The 18,746-nt window shown below is 34.1% G+C and overlaps 1 protein-coding gene across 1 annotated transcript; it reads right to left on the bottom strand.

Moving 5' to 3' along the window:
• LOC133182896 (uncharacterized) lies at positions 1–1,656 on the bottom strand. The gene has a single exon (XM_061317745.1). It carries the CDS (start codon positions 1,654–1,656, stop codon positions 1–3), a length of 1,656 nt encoding a protein of 551 aa, XP_061173729.1.
• Positions 1,657–18,746: the final 17,090 nt, after the last annotated feature.

Raw genomic sequence — 18,746 nt, 5'->3', positions numbered from 1 at the left:
TTAACCGGTATATTTGATTTTCTTCACAAGACCACTATGATCAGCTACAAGGAGGTTATCTTTGGTATCCATACATAAATCAACTGGTCTTGATACAAATCCTTCAATGAAACGAAGAAAATATCCATACTGATCCAAGATATGGATGAAGTTGTTATCACTGTCTGCTATCAGGATGCGACTCTGGCTGTCCGTAGTTATGCCGCTTGGTTCAAATCTTTTAGAAGAAAAATAATCTGTGTTACTGGATCCAGTGTATCTGAAGAGGAAATGTCCAGCTTTATTGACCACTACAACAGCATGAGCTCCCAAGTCAGCTACACAAATATTCTGGTTCCGATTCTCTGTAATAAATCTGCAATAATAACCAGATGAATAAAGAGGTTTACCATCGACATCAAACTGAATGACTTGAATTTCCTTGGAACCAGAGTATCGAACAACTTTTGATTGTTTCCCATCTTCACTGAGCAGGGCAACCAGTAGATCATTTGTGGAGGACATGCAGACACCACTCGGTCTCCAGTTTAGGAGTCTGATTAATGATTTTATTTCTTTTCTTCTCACAATGTTCACTGTTCTTCGTCCATTGTCAGTATAAACTAAATTTCCATTTCTTGTCACTGCTATGTCCGCAGGAGAGTTTCCCGATTCAGTCTTGATTGACTGAAGTAATTCACAATGGAGATTGTATAATTTCATGATCGGTCCATTCCCACATGTCCACAATATTTCATCAGTGAGACATGCTATCCTGCCAAGTCTTATATTGTACTCGGAGGACATAGAATTGATGACGATTGGTGTATCAAGCAGTGGTTTAAAATAGGCAGTTTCTGGTGCCTTCTTTCTGTAGCCATATTCATTTGTTGAAATGAAAGAGCCAAATTGTTGATGCAGTTGTTCTGCATTGATTCTCATGGGATAAAATTTAGGCAGTGCAACATGGAGCCTAGATGGAAGTTCTTTGAATTCAGCGTTCCTTGATATGTAAGTGGAGGCTAGGGATACATCACGGTTTTTAAAAATTTCCTGTAGATTTAGAATTGTCTTTTCCATTTCTGATATTTTCTGCTGGATGTTATCACTATGTTCTTTTAAAACAGCAAGGTGATGGATTCTCATTTTGTTAATTTCAGATTTTTCTTTGTCGATAATTGCATCAATTTCGGTGTGCCAGACCTCTCCATGTTTGGTGACAGTTGTTTCCAGTAAGTTGTAATGTTTTTCCAAGTTGACCTTTTCATTTCTTATGTCTGATACAATTTCTCTATATTTAGGATATACTATGTTTTCGAGCTCTTTCAAGTCTTTTTCCAGAACTTTCGATTTAAAGCGGAATATCTTCAGCGCATCTGATAATCTGTGTCGTTTATGTTTACCAGATGAAATGCAGGTTGAACAAACAGGAATATCACATTTCTCACAATAAAGTTCACAATGTCTTTTATCATGGTATAGACATTTTGGATAGATAGGCGTAGATCCTCGCTCTTTGAAAGGTACCACTTTATGTTCTATGGATAAATCAGAAAGATGTTCCTCTACACAGTTCTTGCAGAGATTAACATGACAAAAGTCACAGTGCATAGAAGGGACGGGGGTATCACACAAAGCACAGCGCATAACATCTTGGGCACTATATTTAGGGTCCATTACTGATCGGCAACAGAAATCGATGATTCTGTCAAATAAATGTGTTTCTTAGAAATCTGTTGAAAATACCAGATATAAATAATGAAAAAAGTTAATAGGATAGCTTTATGTCCATAAAAATCATAAGAAAACCAGTTGGCAACATGGAGACTGCTGAAAATTGAGTATCCCTAAAGTTGAACAACTCATTATATGACAGGATTCACACTGGAACACTATACGTAACAAACAGTAAAGAAAGTTTTATTTTTATTATTTGTAATGTATTCTCTAAAATATCATCGTTTGTAAGTTTAATTTATGAGTTCCAGAATTACTGTAATTTTCCAAACCATCAAATCAGAACTCCGTCTCATTAGCAATTCTTTGGAAGATAATAACGTTGACTTACCATGACCTCGTCTGTATCCAAAGTTTACTTTCCGACTCCAAATTAACCTGTGAAACATTTCTTCGCTGTGCATGCGATTTAAATAAAGAGTAAAATGGAATATATTTACCTACGTGTGCTTTCCGACTCCAAATAAACCTGTGAAATATTTCTCCACTGTGCATGCGATTTAAATAAAGAAAATGGAATACATTTACCTACGTGTGCCTCATTCCTTTTTTTAAATGCCCTTTTTCTAGTTTTTGGACAGCACCAGAAATTTATCTGCATTTCACATACCTCTTTCTTGACTTTCATACACATATGATAATACTAGTACCAAGTTTGACGTTACACTAGTTCTTCAGGTACTTGATTGGATTTTTAACCCTAACGGAACTAAACTACGTTCATAATAACCAATGATGCCTTTCGTAATCCAGCTTGGTCAGACTCCCGTCATCCCTGCATGTATACATGCATTCAAACTATAAGTGACATCCAGAAATTAATTTTGGTAATTGTCTTTATTGAACCAAATAAAAGAAACGCTGTAGAAAACTTTGAATTATTATCAATTGCTTTGCAAAATCTTAAAACATTTTTAGCCTGTCAGACTTAAATTTTGGAGTTCTAAAATTGGCTCTTTAATTAACACTAGCGACACATTTTTTTCGATTTTTAAAACCAATTAGGTATGAAAAAAGAGGTTATGTTTATGAAAAATGCAGTACTAGATATTTAAATCTCTTAATTTTTTTCTGCTAAATTCATAGGCTGAAAGAAAAGTTTTGCACTTTTTTTTTTCAATGATTCCGCTTGCAAGCCTCATCAACATGTAGCGCAGTGTATTCTGCTAGAACAAAACCTACTAATATCCATTATGTTGTGCAGAAAATCGTCCACTCCTTTTGGAAAGGATGGGTTTTTTTTAATTGAATTACTGAACAGCTACAAGAACACATTGTTTGAAACAATACTACGCTATTTAAAGTACAAGTTAATCAAAGGATTAAAACATTTTCTGTGACATGATAGATTGCTTTATCCTCTCAAAGATTTTTTTTGATAGCTCTCATCCAATTAATTACCTGTTAATTTATTAATGGTTCCCCTTTATTGGACTGCTACAGGTACGAAAAGATAATAAAGATAAATTTAAAAAAAAAAAAAGCTGGAAAGGTCTTTTTGTTTCCTTGCACTCAGTCTTTGGCTTTTTGATGGATGGAACATCTGTGGTAGTTGTACTTAGTTTTATTTTATTTCAATTAATCCTATATATTTTATTTCAGGAATTTCATTCATTCATTCATCCATACATCTATACAAGCGCTGCGCCTGCATTACTAATATATTATTTATTTATATGTTTAAATCATTAACATCCCTACTTAAATAATGGTTTAACCCAAAGACTATGGGTTAAGGTAGATATAAGGATTAGTCCATTTATAAATAAGGGTATTGTCTGTTTTCCTACATTCTATTGGTCAGTTGGTATTGTTTGGTCAAAGTTGTCCATTCAGGCGGGAAACCTTTGTTTTATTATTCTATTCAGAGATATTTGTCTGAGAAGGATGTAGAGATCTGGTTGTCTGTTATAATTTGATTTATATATATATTGGAGTATATTAAACATCCATAAATAGTAAGTAAATCCTTTTCTTAAACTAATTAAATGATCATAAACTAAAATTAAAGATAATGAATGAAAATAAAGTATTTTAATATAAACTTGCTAAATCAGTATGAATGTGCTAGAGTGAAAGTTCTAAAGTTATTAGAAGTTAAGATTGATATTGTAAAGTAAGAGCGAGTTATGTTTTAATCTAATTCATGTAGATCTTTGGAATTAAGATCTGGGTTTGAATTATTATGATTTTATAATTTATTAATCCATTAGGTCATCATGTAATAACTCTTTAAAGTCATCCTGATCAAGAGATAAATCACTCAGTTCCATACACTGGTATGTTAAACTCATATTTTTAAAGTATTGTAAATATTTCAGTATAGAGAAATGTAATTTACATCATAAATTCAGTAAGAGTTTCAAAGAGTTATCGCCCTTTGAATGCGTTTATATAAAGTGTAAAGTAATGGCCTAAATGAATGTTTTATGTGTTTAAATTGTGATCGTTTTGTGTTGTAAAGTGAATGTGCTTGTTTATATGTTGTCTATGTATTTATATGTTGTTATTGTTATTTTAGGGTTGATTTAAAACATTTAATTCATCTTGAAATCAACTATATATCTCCACGGAATAAATAATAATAAATAAATACTAAGAATCCAACCCTATATACCATCTTGCAGTCATTTTTTAATTTCTACAAGAAACGGTTACACATCCATTTGAATATTCCGCTCAAAAGTGTCAACAAGTCCTTAGATGAACGTCTTATATAATTTTTGACGGATATCGAGCGAAGACTTTTTTCACAGTTTCATAAATTTTTATGCCCCCGTAATCGAAGATTACTTTTGAATGGTTGGAGCTATGGCTTTCATATTTCACATGTGTATTCTTTGTGACAAGACCTTTCTTTGGGTACCATCATATTTGACCTTGATCTTGGAGTTTGACCCAGTTTTGCAAAATTTTACCCAACATTAACCTTGCCCATAACTTTTGAACAGTTGGTGCTAGGGTTTTCATACTTCACATGTGAATTCCTTGTGACAAGACCTTCCTTTGGATACCAATATCTTTGACCCTTTGACCCTGGAGTTTGACCTATTTTTGGAAACTTTAACCTTGGCCATAACTTTTGAACAGTTGGTGCTAGGGCTTTCATACTTCACATATTTAATCTTTGTGACAAGACCTTACTTTGGATACAAACAACTTTGACCTTTTGACCTTGGAGTTTGACCTACTTTTGAAAAACTTTAACCTTGGCCATAACTTTTGAATGGTTGGTGCTAGGGCTTTCATATTGCACATGTATATTTCTTTTGAGAAATCCTTTCCTTGGGCACCATTAATTTTGACCATGACCTTGATGTTTGACTAACTTTTGAAAAACTTCAACCTTTTCCATATCTTTTCAAACCAGTCACGGTAGCCTAGCGCTCGCTTCGTGATTGGGAGGCCCAGGATTGATTCTCATTCGTGGTGCCGCATCAAACCTAAGACGTAAACATAGGTAGGGACTGTTCTTTTGCCAAGCGCCAGGCACTAGAAGTGAAAGTCACGGACCTTTCAGATGAGACCTTAAAAACCGAGGTCCCGTGTCATGGTAGGCGTTGGCACGATAAAGAGCCCTCACTGCTCAATGGCCCTAAGTGCCGAGTATATTTCTAAGTTTGAAGCCCTTCACTTATGCATCTCCATATGAGTGAAAAATTCTCGAATGGGACGTTAAACAACATACAATCAATCAATCAATCATATCTTTTCAATGGTAGCTGCTAGGGCTTTCATGTTTCACAGGTATAGACGGATTCTAGACAAAGTGATTACTTATTATTCTTCGAGACAAGACCTTACTTTGGATACCAAAATATTTGATTTGCATGTGAAAAAGTTTAACCTTCGCTATATAAGTTGCCATATGGAGGCATCAGTGTTTCACAAGCATTATATTTATTTCTTTCCCCTTTAATGCTTAACAAAAACAGAAAAAAAAGAGACAGCTGGACAGGCTCCTTGAGTCTTGAGCTGAAAGGAATAGATTTAAAACTTGCTCTTGGTATACCGTGCAAAAAATTGTGAAAATAACAATATTTTTGTAAAGGAGATGCATGGAAACACAAAGGTGACATCAATTCTCCACAATACTAACAATAATTTTATAACATGAAAGGTATCATAGGTACATGTATTGGGAATAGTCGTACCCCCACCCCACCCCACCAACTCCATTATGAATTATGCCTGACTGCGATTAAAAAACTTGCAAATCCCAGTACTAGACCATAGAATTCACCCTTTTCTTCTTAGTTAGAAGCATGAGCAAACATTTGATTGCCTTGTGCAATGAATTACTTCCTTATGTATTATACTAGTACTTGACTGTGCTTGAACTGCCACCACTTTCGGGCAATTCAACTCAAATCACATTAAATCCTCTCTAATTCTTAAAATGTCGCTTCAAACTCAGTTTACTGCTACCGATTCCGTAAAACTTTGAAAAGGGAGGCCGGAAGTTGATGTTGTTATGTAAATGTGAATATCCCTCTACTTAAATTTAATTGGTTAAAAGAAATATGACGTTTCGCGGGAAAAATCATGCAAAGACAGTGACAAACTTTTTCGACATGTTGAATGCTGAGCAGGCCGAAACTTTCCATAATCATCAAAAATAATATGTGAAAGATTTTTTTCTTTTATTTTGTTGAAGAAAAAATCACGAGGAAATAAAAATTATGCTTGTTCCTGGAATTCTGGTTACTAATTTCTCGTGTAAACCAGGCCCCTTGCATTCTTGCATAAATATTTCTTCCTTATAGTAGTACTATTTTCAGTGTTTGGAAGCGATGAAAATTTTAAAGTAATTCAAGGTCAGTCAGCCTAGATAAATCATTTTATAACATTAAAAAAGAAGGATAAATATGTGTATGTTTTATTTTTCATCACAGTGGTGAGCTGGTCCAGATCACTGAACCTCCATGTGCCCTCTTTCTACAGATTCTTAGCTGTCTTTGCAAGTACGCAAGTGCGTTACTACACATTAATAAAAAAAAATCTAGGTCTAAGAGAGAGGGAGATAGAGATTGTTGAGATCGAGAAAAAAAAACTTACCTGAAAAAATCTTAACAAGCAAAAAAAAAAAAAAAAAAATATTTGCATCATCCGGGAAATATTTTTGTTTCAAATTATTGTCTTTAAAATATTTCGAATCAAATTTTATATTATTACGTTTATTGGAAATCTTTTATTGAATCATTGCCAAATCCAAATAAATCATTAATCTATAGTAAGTGTTCTATAACACATTTAATAATTCTATAAGACTTTTGAGAAATCAAAAGGTATTATTCATTTGGTGTGTCAAATAGCTATAAATCGATTAGCGTACAGGTGTCTTTCGTTCCAGAACCAGCAGGGAGATATCTGTATGAAAAGGTCACGCATGCACATCCTTGATTATTACCAAAAGTACACACAGTGAGGGGTGGTGGAGGGGTTTGATTTGTTGTTAACTCTCCTGTATTATATCACATGTTGTTTTTATTTAGGCCTATATGTCATCGTTTTAAACTTTCAAAATAAAAATTGCTACATAGAGGAATGACATACTTTAAAAAATCCAATAACTTAACACACAACAGGTAATATGCATCCCCCTTTTTACGGTATATATACATGACTGTATTCTGTGTAGAATGTTTTTTTAACCGCGGATGTTCATACACTATTAAGACTGTGTGCCTGTCAATTTATCAACATGTATATTATACGTTGTACATATTCTTGAGAGTGTTGCGGAATTTTAAAAGAATCTTTTTTAAAAAAGATTACTAAAACGTTATTCCTCCTTTTGTAATTATAATATGTTTCAAGCATCCAAGCCACATTGAGCTGTTCTCTAATGAATATTAATGAAATGTGCGCAATGAGGATGCGTTGCATATTATATCGATGTTGTATTCTCACTCGTGCAGTTTTCGCTTTTACGTTTGTGTAATTTCCTTGCTATATCGTGTAAATATTTTGTTGATTGTGCAGTTTTTCTATAGTTTGTGTAAATTTCCATTACTTCGTGTGTATTTTCCTCACTTTGTGTAAGTTTTTACTTACTTGTGTAATTTTTGTTTAAGGTCGTGCAGAAAATAATTTTGATGCGATGGGCGTGCCATAGACAATAGCAAAATAAGTTCTTCACCATTATTAAGTCATCCGTGACACCCAGGTGACCTACTTCTATCTTTTCTTTTCTTTTCTTCCGTTGCGATGTGTCGTCCATCTTACGTTAACATTTGAACAGTTTCAACTCCTTCTTGGGAACCGCTCAACCTATTTCAACCAATTTTGGCATACGGCATCTATTGGTAAAGGAGGAAAAATTGTGAATTTCATGATACCCGCCTCTTAGGGGCCTGAGGGTTTGAGATTGAGCCATCAAACTAATGCCATCTTTAAAATTCTTCCTTATGTCTGGGTACCAAACAGTCAAACTGTTAGCATAATTGTAATAAGTGCCGAATCTTTACCAAAATTGTAAAATTCATGGCCCCTGATTTAGGGGTAAAAGAGTTTGGGAGAGGCTCTATTGATCATTAAATGCATACATTGTTTAAAAGCTTCTTCTCTTTCACTGCATATTTAGCAAACAACTAAGTGCATGGTTATGCTGAGTTAGAGTGTCTTTTCTAAAATTGTGAAATTCATGACCCTGGATCAGGAGTTCTGTGTTAGGTTGGGTTCTATTGATCATGTACATGTAGTGAAAAGGCATTATTTCTTTGATAATCCTCTTATATTCCCTGGGGATTAAGTAAACAAACTAACTGTATGATAATGATAAGCAAGGATCCGGCTTTCGAAATTGTGAAATTCATGACCCCTGATGTGGGGCTCTATTGATCATACTGTAAAAATGTACATATTCTTTTTTTAAAAATTCTGCCTCTAGGTAATTAGCAAACAAACTAAGTGCATGGTTATTACGATCAAGGATGCCTCTTCCGATATTGTAAAATTCATTACTTCTGTGTCAGGGGCTCATGTATTAGGATGGGGCTCTATTAATCATAGTGTAAAAATGCATTTTTTTTCTTAAAAATCTTCTTATATGCCCCTAGGTATTTAGAAAACAAATTATGTGCATGGCTTTGATGAGCAAGGATGTCTGTACCGAAATTATGAAATTCATGGCTCCAAGATGGGGTTCCAGTGTAAGGGCGGGCCTCTATTGACAAAATAGTAAAAATGCATGATTTCTTTTAAATTTTTCTTCTCTGCTTTTTGTTACTAAGCAAGCAATCTACAATGAAGTGCATTTAAGTGGTAAAATTTTTCATTTGAATTGAACGTTTGGGTGTTCCTTATCGAACGTCAAATGATACATAATGACACGCCCATTTCTTCAAAAACGAGAAAGAAATATTCGTTGCAAAGCTTTTAAGACACCTAACTCTCTGCGACTAGCAACATGGGTTTTGCTGAAATGGAGATTTCATGAAGTTAGGAGAGAGAGTTAGAGACTCCCCGCTTCTGTAAAACTAATGTATTGCAACGAATATGTACATTATGAATTTATCCTGTTTATTGAAGTTATATGTACCGGTCGAACAAGTGTTTACTCGGGGTTTGTATAGACTGCCAATCTGAATGGCTATTGTATTTATGGAATACCTGTTTTACAGGTATTCAAATGAACCATCTGACCGGTTTTTTTCCCTTTTTGAAGAAATGGGCGTGTCATTTTGTGATCAAAAGAAAGCTCAAAACGTTCCATTCAAACGGAAAATTTTACCACTTCAGTGCACTTCATTGTAAGTACGTGATTATGAGATGCAAGAATGTTTAGGGATACTGAAATAATATCAATGTGCTTTCAAATCATAACTGTAGTCTTAACCAGTTCTAAAGTAATTTTTAACTGCTTTCTCTGTGATATCTCTTCGAAAGTTAAGCATGTTGATTTCTCGATATCTACAACTGAATGAAAAGGATAACTGCACTTAACGCTGGGTTTTTGGTCTTTTTCGGTCGCTTCTCTTGCTTTTATATCTTAACCTTATCTCATTTTTGTATATTTACTAAAGAATTCTGACATTTTGGAACAAAATAAAAATGTTAAAATGATTTCAGATTGTGACACAATAAAATAATCCTATGTGTTTTGTCCTTTTACTATCCAAATATTGAGAATTTACACTTACCTGTCCTTGATTGAACATTAGATATGCATGAGAGGTGGAGCTAACATTGTAAGAATGAGTCTAATATTAGACTAGATAAATAACAATGATGTGTACAAAATTACAAGATCACTCTTTCCTATGCCCCCCTTTATTCTGTATGACACAAGTAACAAACGTTTCAAGACGAAATTGACAATACAAGCACGTCCATGTAAGGTAAGAATACAGTTTTTTGAATCAATGCCTGACAATTTAACGTGTTCGAGCACAATGCCCTGGTTAGCACAAAACATGCTAACCTTACAAGTCACATGACGGAATTTAGTATTCACAGAGTTACCTGAGGTAAGAAATCACGTGGTGAATTATAATATTCAACATGTCACAGGCCTTGGTTACAACAGAGAGAGAGAGAGAGAGAGAGAGAGAGAGAGAGCGAATGTAAGAAGAAGAAGTTTTTTTCTCTTTTAAACCATGAGCGCATGTTTGTCTATTGATCTCCTTTTGACACAACATTATTAATACAAATATACAGCTACTGTTAAATGGAGAACAATAGACAAACATGCGCTGACTATGTATAAAGTGAGTAAAAAAGTGGGCGTCCTCATTATCGTACGGAGATTCAAGAAATTGTGATGACCCCTGCCTTTGAAAACAGCTTCGTACTTCATAAATACATACTTTTATTTAATGTAATAACATAAAGTTGTAGATTAGATGTTGACCATTCCTTCAATTAAAAGAAAAATGCTTGTTTTAAAAGTTTATTTTATTGCAATTTTCACATATCCATGAGTGCATCCTTTTGCCCAGTGAAAGGTCAAGTGCCTAATATGCATGTCAATCTCTCGCGGCTTTGTGTCTGACGTCAGTTGGACTATAAAAAATAACATAGAATGTCTCGTGTACTTTAAATCTATAAATCTATAAGACATCATTTCTAATTTTTAATCATTCTTAATTTATATTTAAATATATACATGTACGTTTGTAAATATTTTCCTTTGATAAGAAAATATATCTGAACTTCATTGTATTAGGGTGGTCATAGGTCAAAGTCTGACCGAAACACACGGCAAGATGATTTCTTGCCTACATATATCTGTGTAAAAGGTGAAGATAACGAACAGTGATCGATTTCAAAAATTTAATAAGCAATACAAATCTGTGCTGAGGGCAAAAAACACGGACTCTTGGGAATTCCAGAGGTGGGATCAGAAGCATAGGAGGAGTAAGCATCCCCTGTAAACAGTTTACACCCTCCGTGAGCCCTATAAATTGATCAAGGATACATTGCGTAGTCAAATCTTGTATAAAAGTAAAGGCCTAACATTTAGTATGAAACAAGTCAGCCAAAATACGACCCAATGATAGGTTATATTTGCCAACAAGGTCATTATAACGACCATAGAACTTACGAAATGCTGACTTTAAAGGAGGTTGTTGAAATCCCTGTAACAACAACTTATCAGTGAGATGCATGCCTCGCTTTAAAAAAAGAAATGATCATACTCATGCAAAGCAAGCTCGTGAGTAGCGAATAGGTTTGGAGACATAAACATCATAAGCAGGTGAGAGAGGAATTTTACTACATAAAGATGTGTCACTAATGTTATATTTTAATTTGAAAATACAATTTGCGCGCATTGCCAATCATACACGTTCGCAAACACGAGTTTGTTTGTGTTGTGTGTCTAGTGTGAATGTTGGGAAATCGTGTGACATTGTTTATTTTTGTTTATCCACGTGTTTCTGGTTAGATGACCTAACTTGACCTACCTGCTGACCAATATAACTGACTGTTTTCATCTTATTTATATGCATGTTTTAATTTCTGCACCTAGTATATTAGCATAAAACGCTAAAAATTCTCGACCCCCACGCTTTTTGCCTTCAGGTAGAAGAATGCATTTGCAATCTATTGGAAGTTTTATTTAAAGTTTTACTTTACGTACAATTCCTGGATTCCTGATAAGCTTTCTGTCTACCTTTATTAGAGTTATTATATAAAAGTATTTTATATTTTACTTTTATCAGTTAATCGCATAATTTGACAGCAAACAATCATATAATTTATGTGTTTTTAATGTCTGATGTTAAATGTAAAGTAATCGTCTTATGTGTGTATTGTGTTGTGAGAGTGTGTTTTTATTTATACTTTCTAGGTTTTTTGTTCTATGATGCTCATAAAAAATTAGTTTTGTGCCGAATCCAGTGTTGAATCTATTCCTTCAAAGACCCGGTGACATAAGGAAAGTTGACGATGGAAAAGCTGTAATTATCTCTTTTGTCATACAATTTAGTTCTTAGTTGGCCCTTATCGTCTATAGTCAGTAAAACATCCAAATATGAAACAGATGTAGTAGATTCGGTGGTGTCTTTTATTTCAAGTTCACTGGAATATAAGTCGACATAATTTATGAATGAAAATAACTATTGTTAATTCATAAAACATATCGTCGATATATCTGAATGTCAAGTTAAAGGATAGCAAGTGTTTTCCTCTTCTCATTTAAAAGTTTTTGAATAAATTCTGCTTCATAGGATTATAAAAACAGGTCAGCTTATAAAGGAGCACAATTAGTGCCCATCGAGATTCCAACAGTTTATTCGAAAACTTAGTCTCCGAAGACTACATATATGAGAACTCCAGCATCCTTTTAATATCAACTTCAGAGTACTTCATAGTGGTTTTTACGAAGTAATTTTGCTTATGACCAACCACAAGATGTGAAAATTTCCGTGTTCCGTTTTTATTGAAGAAGCAGTTGTCTATAATATCAAAAAGTCTAGATTTTAATTTATAGTGAGGAATTGCTATGTAAAGTGTAGAAAAAAGTAAGTTTTGATGATATAGACTTTTGAAAAAAATTGGTGATTTTAAAGTTTCTGAACTTCTTTAGAGTTTTTAGGATCCACATCCGATTTACATCGCTTCTAGAATACTAGTTGAAATCCCGTGCAAGCGCGGGGAATTGAATTTATACCACTACCGACAGAAAAATTCCAACAATATATATTGTAGTTTCTACTGACAGCCTACAGGAGAGAAATATTTTGTTCAAGATCCCACGTTAAGTTTTGGAGCAGAAGATGTATGTCTCCACCCCCCCCCCCCCCAACTCTTGTAAAAACTTGAAAAATAACAATTTCATTAATTGACGTTTATTGTGAAAACTGTTATACTATGTTATTATAGATATTGTACTTCAGGTGCTCTTATTTAATTTCCGTCAAGGATAAAAGCAGCAAATAGCAGCAGATAAATTGATTTTTTTGTTGTTTTTTTGTTTTGTTTTGTTTTGTTTCGTTTTTGTTTTGTTTTTTTGTTGGTAAACATTAGCTTTTAACCCCTATGTATAGGCCGAGTATTTGATACAAAAGACTGTATTCAGAAAAAAAACTGAAATGTATTGATTAAAACACAATATTTTAACAACTTTAGTTGTATTTGAACAATACCTGATTCATTAATTTTCTCTTGTCATGTAAGCAAGTTTATTACTTCGGGTTCGTTGCCACGATGCTCTCAGTGAGGAATATGCAAATTTTACCGATAAATTTATAAGGAAAACCTATTATTAGTTTTTCGATTTATAAATATACTCACAACTTATAGTGTTATCAAGGATTTACCATTATTTCAATGACCATTCATACAAAAGCTTTTTTTATGTTCATGCAGATATAATCGCCTTGTTTTTCTTTTTAACATCGGGCTCGATGCTATATGATGTTCTAGAAGTTTCCGTCAATATTAAGATCGGTGAATGACGAAAAAAACTTGCACATTTCCCTTTTTAATCGATTATCACAACTTATTTCTTTTATATCATTTAAATCAAGTTTCAATTGAATAATTCAGTGATGACGTTTTATGAAATAAATAAACGATTGCTTGTTGTCAGTTTCATTAAAAATTGCTGGTAACTTGGATCCGCCAACCGGAACCGCCACCGTACTCACGTTTTTGGTATTTCATGGCTGTTTATAGAAAATGAAAGAAGACTTTTAATTTAATGTACGATACTTACTATGCGAGTGAAATCTAAATAAAGTTTACGGACGTCACCTTTTATCTAGTGTATTCATAAAGGAGTTAGTAAGAATATCTTCGATCTAGTGCAAGGGCATACACTCAATGGATCATAGTAAGCTTTTTCAAATAAACTCTAGAAGTATTAAGGTATTTGAAAAGTGCTGAGATCCTGATGAAATCTTGAAAATGAATTAATTAATATATCTTTATTTAATGCCGTTGACCAGCAAAAAATTAAGCATGCGGCCATACAAACATGATTTTAACAATGAAATAGCAGAATCTATACAGGATCGCAGCACTTTTCAGAAATTACGATGCGTGTTGAAAATATTTATAAACTTAACTTAGAATTTTAACTTGGTTATGCCCTTGCACTAGTGAAATTTATAGGTGACCTCAATACTGAAAGTATAATGTGCTAAAATCACGTGACTGCCACATCACGTGACAAGTCTAAATATAAAATCTAATCGTCCTCAATCACTCGGCACACCTCGGCTGATTCGTACCTCATCTAACACTCGGCACACCTCGGCTGATTCGTACCTCATCTAACCTCGGCTGTGTCATGTAAACCTCCATTGAACCAGAGCTACTTTATACGCAATATGGCTGCGCCCTATAATTACACGTGCACAGTGTGCTGAATTCGATCTGTTAACAAACATGTGATTATGTAAAGATACTAAGTGTATGTTTCTTGGTAAGTGTTAAACTTGGTGTTACCTATAAATGCTTTTGAAAATTTTTAACGTATGTCAGATGCATGTTTATTATCGTTTTCAAAGCGTTACGTTTTCCCTAAGCGGTAAACAGGCAGCCTTATCACAAATGTTAAGCGGAGACGCATATCAAGTTTCCTCGTACAGCCGAGACCGTTCACGGTAGCTCAGTCGGTAGAGCGCTCGCTTCGTGATCGGGAGGTCGTGAGTTCGAATCTCGGCCGCGACTGACCTAAGTCGATAAAAAATGGGTAGCAACTGTTCCTTCGCCATGCGCTCGGCACTTTGAAGTGAAAGTTGCGGGTCCTTCGGATGAGACCTTAAAAACCGAGGCCCCGTGTCACGGCAGGCGTTGGCACGATAAAGATCCTTCAATGCTCAATGGCCCTGAGTGCCGAGTAAAGGTCAAAATTTGAAGCCCTTCACCGGTATATGGTGACGTCTCTATATGAGTGAAAAATTCTCGAATGGGACGTAAAACAACATACAATCAATCAATCAATCGTACAGCCGAGGTTTGATGAAGGTGACGGAATCAGCCGAGGTTTGCTGAATGCGTCCTCAATATGTAGTTAAAAACGATAATTACATATAACCGATATAAAATAAGTACTAAGTTATAAGCAAATTTTCCTGGAGGGAAATTTTCTTTTCCTACTTATAATTGATTGAGTAATCTCTCTTTGATTGTCACTTGTACATTTGAATAAAATCTACATATTCAAATTTTTCAATGTCTAAATGCATTTCATGACTAATATTCATTTATAGTCGATTCAATATCATTCACTAAACAATTGTGCAAGAATACTACTACTCTCAAAATTAAACCAATATACATTTTGAACTTGAAAAATACTGATATAATGATTAGATGATTTTACATTTTGATGTTACTCTGGTCATTCAGACAAGACTAACTTTATGTGTCTCACGGGGTCTCTGTGGTGAACAAAAGAAAGATGAACATAATGAGAACCAGGTAATTTTGCTAGCTGTATACTCGGATAATATATTTTTATCCACAGGATGTGTCAATGAAAGAGCATTTTTACTCATTAGGCGCCCAAAATTGTCTTTTTCAATTTCAAACTCAACTTTGAAGCTGTATTTCATCATCATCATCTCTCTGGATATCCAAGACGAAGAGCAAGTCGCTTTAGAGCCTGAGAATCTGCTAAGGCATCTTTGGTATCATAATGCGCTGTACACAAGTTTTTCAAAAGGTCAAATTGTAAGATATGCCTTTTGGAAAAAGAGCCGATGTGTCCATGAACCCGATAAAATAGTCATTAATACTTAATCCTACATGACGTATTGCATGGACAATGAAACTAGAGTCAAATAACACACTGTGAGCATCAAATAGTATGTTAGAAAATTTACAACTATGCAACAAATGTTTTCATATTATTTTTAGTACTCTCTTTTTGATTTTAAATTCTTTGGAGTTTTTGAGAATCCACATTCGATTTACTGCACTTTTTGTCCCCCGCTTTCACTGAAAGTGGGGGATATTAATTTGGGTCTGTCTGTCCAGCCGTCCGTCCGTCCGTCTGTATTTCTGTCTGTCTGTAACGCTTTCGTTTCTCGAGAACCTTTTGAGCTTTCGCAATGAAATTTTGCATAGCAACTCCCTACGGCCTAAAGAAGAACTGTATTGATTTTGAGGTCAAAAGGTCAAGGTCATAAATTCATAAATTCTGTCTGTTTTAACACTTTCGTTTCCACACGATATCTCGAGAATCCTTTGAGCTTTTGCAATGAAATTTTACATAACAACTCCCTGTGGCCTAAGGAAGACCTCTATTGATTTTGAGGTCAAAAGGTCAGAGTTCAAGGTCATAAATTTTGCATAGCAACTCCCTACGGCCTAAAAAAGAACTGTGTTGATTTTGAGGTCAAAGGTCAAGGTCATAAATTAATAAATTCTGTCTGTTTTAATGAAAAATTATTAAAAATATTAAAAGTCGCATGGCACTATTTTTAGCACAGGTGCTTGTGGAGAGTTATTGCGTATAATACAGGTTGTCGGCGGACATTATATTCCTATTACATCTATTAGAACTGTTTAGTAAAGGCTATATTAGACACCATGTATTGATTAAAATTTTGACAATATCAAACGTCAATATAAACATTATATGTGAGTTAATGTTTGAATTAAATCTGTCGTATAATCAAGTACCTCAGTGGTCTAGAGGTATGTTGCTCTAGCAAGCGAGAGATCCGGGTTCAATTCTCTTTTTTTTTTAAAATTTTTTTTAATTTACTAAATGAAACTATTCAACATGTGAAATGAAAAAGTTATGATGTCTGGCGTGTACAAACTCATAAAATCATTATTACAGTGTGATAAATTTAATATTCTGTATATGAAAAATAATTTTCTCTACATATATTAAAGAATAAGCAATGAAATCTTTATATCAATATTGGCATTTTTTTTAAAAATTTGCTTCAATATACATGTACACATTTAATAATTCTACAAATACAGGGGGCAGTGTGACCCCCCCCCCCCGAACTGCGCATGCTCTTCTTTTTTCCCTAAGTGGGGGACACAAATTCTCTGAATTAGCTTGTCGAATATGCTGTAACACAGTGCGTCTGAACTTTCTATCCTTACAGCAATTAATATTTTTGTAAGGGGTAAAAATAGGGGCTTGGTAGAGCATTTGCTGGACCTGGCAATGTATATTTCTTTGTAAGGATTTTATATGAAGTTTAGGAATCAAGTAGAGGTTGGGTATATCAAACTCACTTTCGTGGTCTGGAATGTTGAATGTTTAAAAGTGATTTTGAAAAAAAAATCACAAGTATAAGTTGGATTTCCAGATGTAGAATTTAAACCAAGTTCATCTAAAACAAGCTAATTCAGAGAATTTGTGTCTCCCGCTTAGGGAAAAAAGAAGAGCATGCGCAGTTCGCCCCCCCCCCCCCCTTGATTTGTAGAATTATTAAATGTATACATGTATATTGAAGCAAATAAAAATGCCATTATGGATATAAAAATTTGATTGCTTATTCTTGAATATGTGTATAGAATATTCTTTTTATATAGAATATTTCAAGTCATAACTTTTTTAATATATTCGATCAGTGCATATTATCTATTCAAGATATATTACTAAAGTCAGGTACTCTTCACACAATTGCTCCGAAGAAAATAGTTCCATTCATGATCAGTAGATACAACATTACAACAAATGTTAAGAATAATGATGTATATTTAATACGTTAAAGAAAACAAAATTAACGTAAAAAGATTTTAAGAAAATCACTTTTCCCCAGAAAAGGAAATAAAAAGTTTTCATATTCCTACGCTCGCTGCCTCCTCAGTCTTTTTTCACGAAAATATATAGGTCATCCTTCGATTGATAGTGATAAATCTTTTCACCAATTATAGAACTGTCATGATTATTGTTCGTTAATTGCCGTATATTTTCTTTTGAGTGAGAATATTAATCATTAACTGTGTGTGTGTGTGTTTTTTTTCTCTCCTTTTTTTAGGTCACACTTCGATTGATAATGATAAATCTTTTCACCAGTTATATTACTGTCATGATTATTGTTCGTTAATTGCCGTATATTTTCTTTTGAGTTAGAATGTTAATCATTAACTGTGTGTGTGTTTTTTCTCTTTTTTTTAAATAACGGAATGGTTATTATGGCTAAACACTTCTCGGCAAAGCAACGTGATTTTCCGAGCTCGGAAAGATCTTCGCACGTGTGTAGACCTAGGCTATTTTGTCTTGCAAGAACAGGTGTGTGCACCATTCCCTAGTGACGCTTAGATCAGTAGACTGGGTATCAGTACTTGCTACGGACATAAAGAAGTTTAGAACTATACACCAGTTTCATAACAAGTGCAGGTTTTTTACTCCAGGTGAAGCCCTAGACTGGGCTAGAGGGGCTGAGTTATGGTCATCGATCTAACACGAAAATGTACTATTTTTGTAAATAAAAACATTTCTAGAAACAAAAATGAAGTTTATCTTCAAAACGTCTGTATATTCAAAATCAGTATATGGTGGAGGAATATTCAGTGATGCTCCATAGCCGCAACCGATCTCGCACTTTCCTTTGCGTTTAACAACGGCCGTCAATGCATCACTGGACGAGTTCATTGATTAC

This window comes from Saccostrea echinata, unplaced genomic scaffold, assembly GCF_033153115.1.
Source record: "Saccostrea echinata isolate AGI-Se365-2 ecotype Australia unplaced genomic scaffold, CSIRO_AGI_Sech_v1 ptg000009l, whole genome shotgun sequence".
NCBI lineage: Eukaryota > Metazoa > Mollusca > Bivalvia > Ostreida > Ostreidae > Saccostrea > Saccostrea echinata.
The sequence above is the reverse complement of the archived record's forward strand: the minus strand, read 5'-3'. Positions and strand labels throughout refer to the sequence as shown.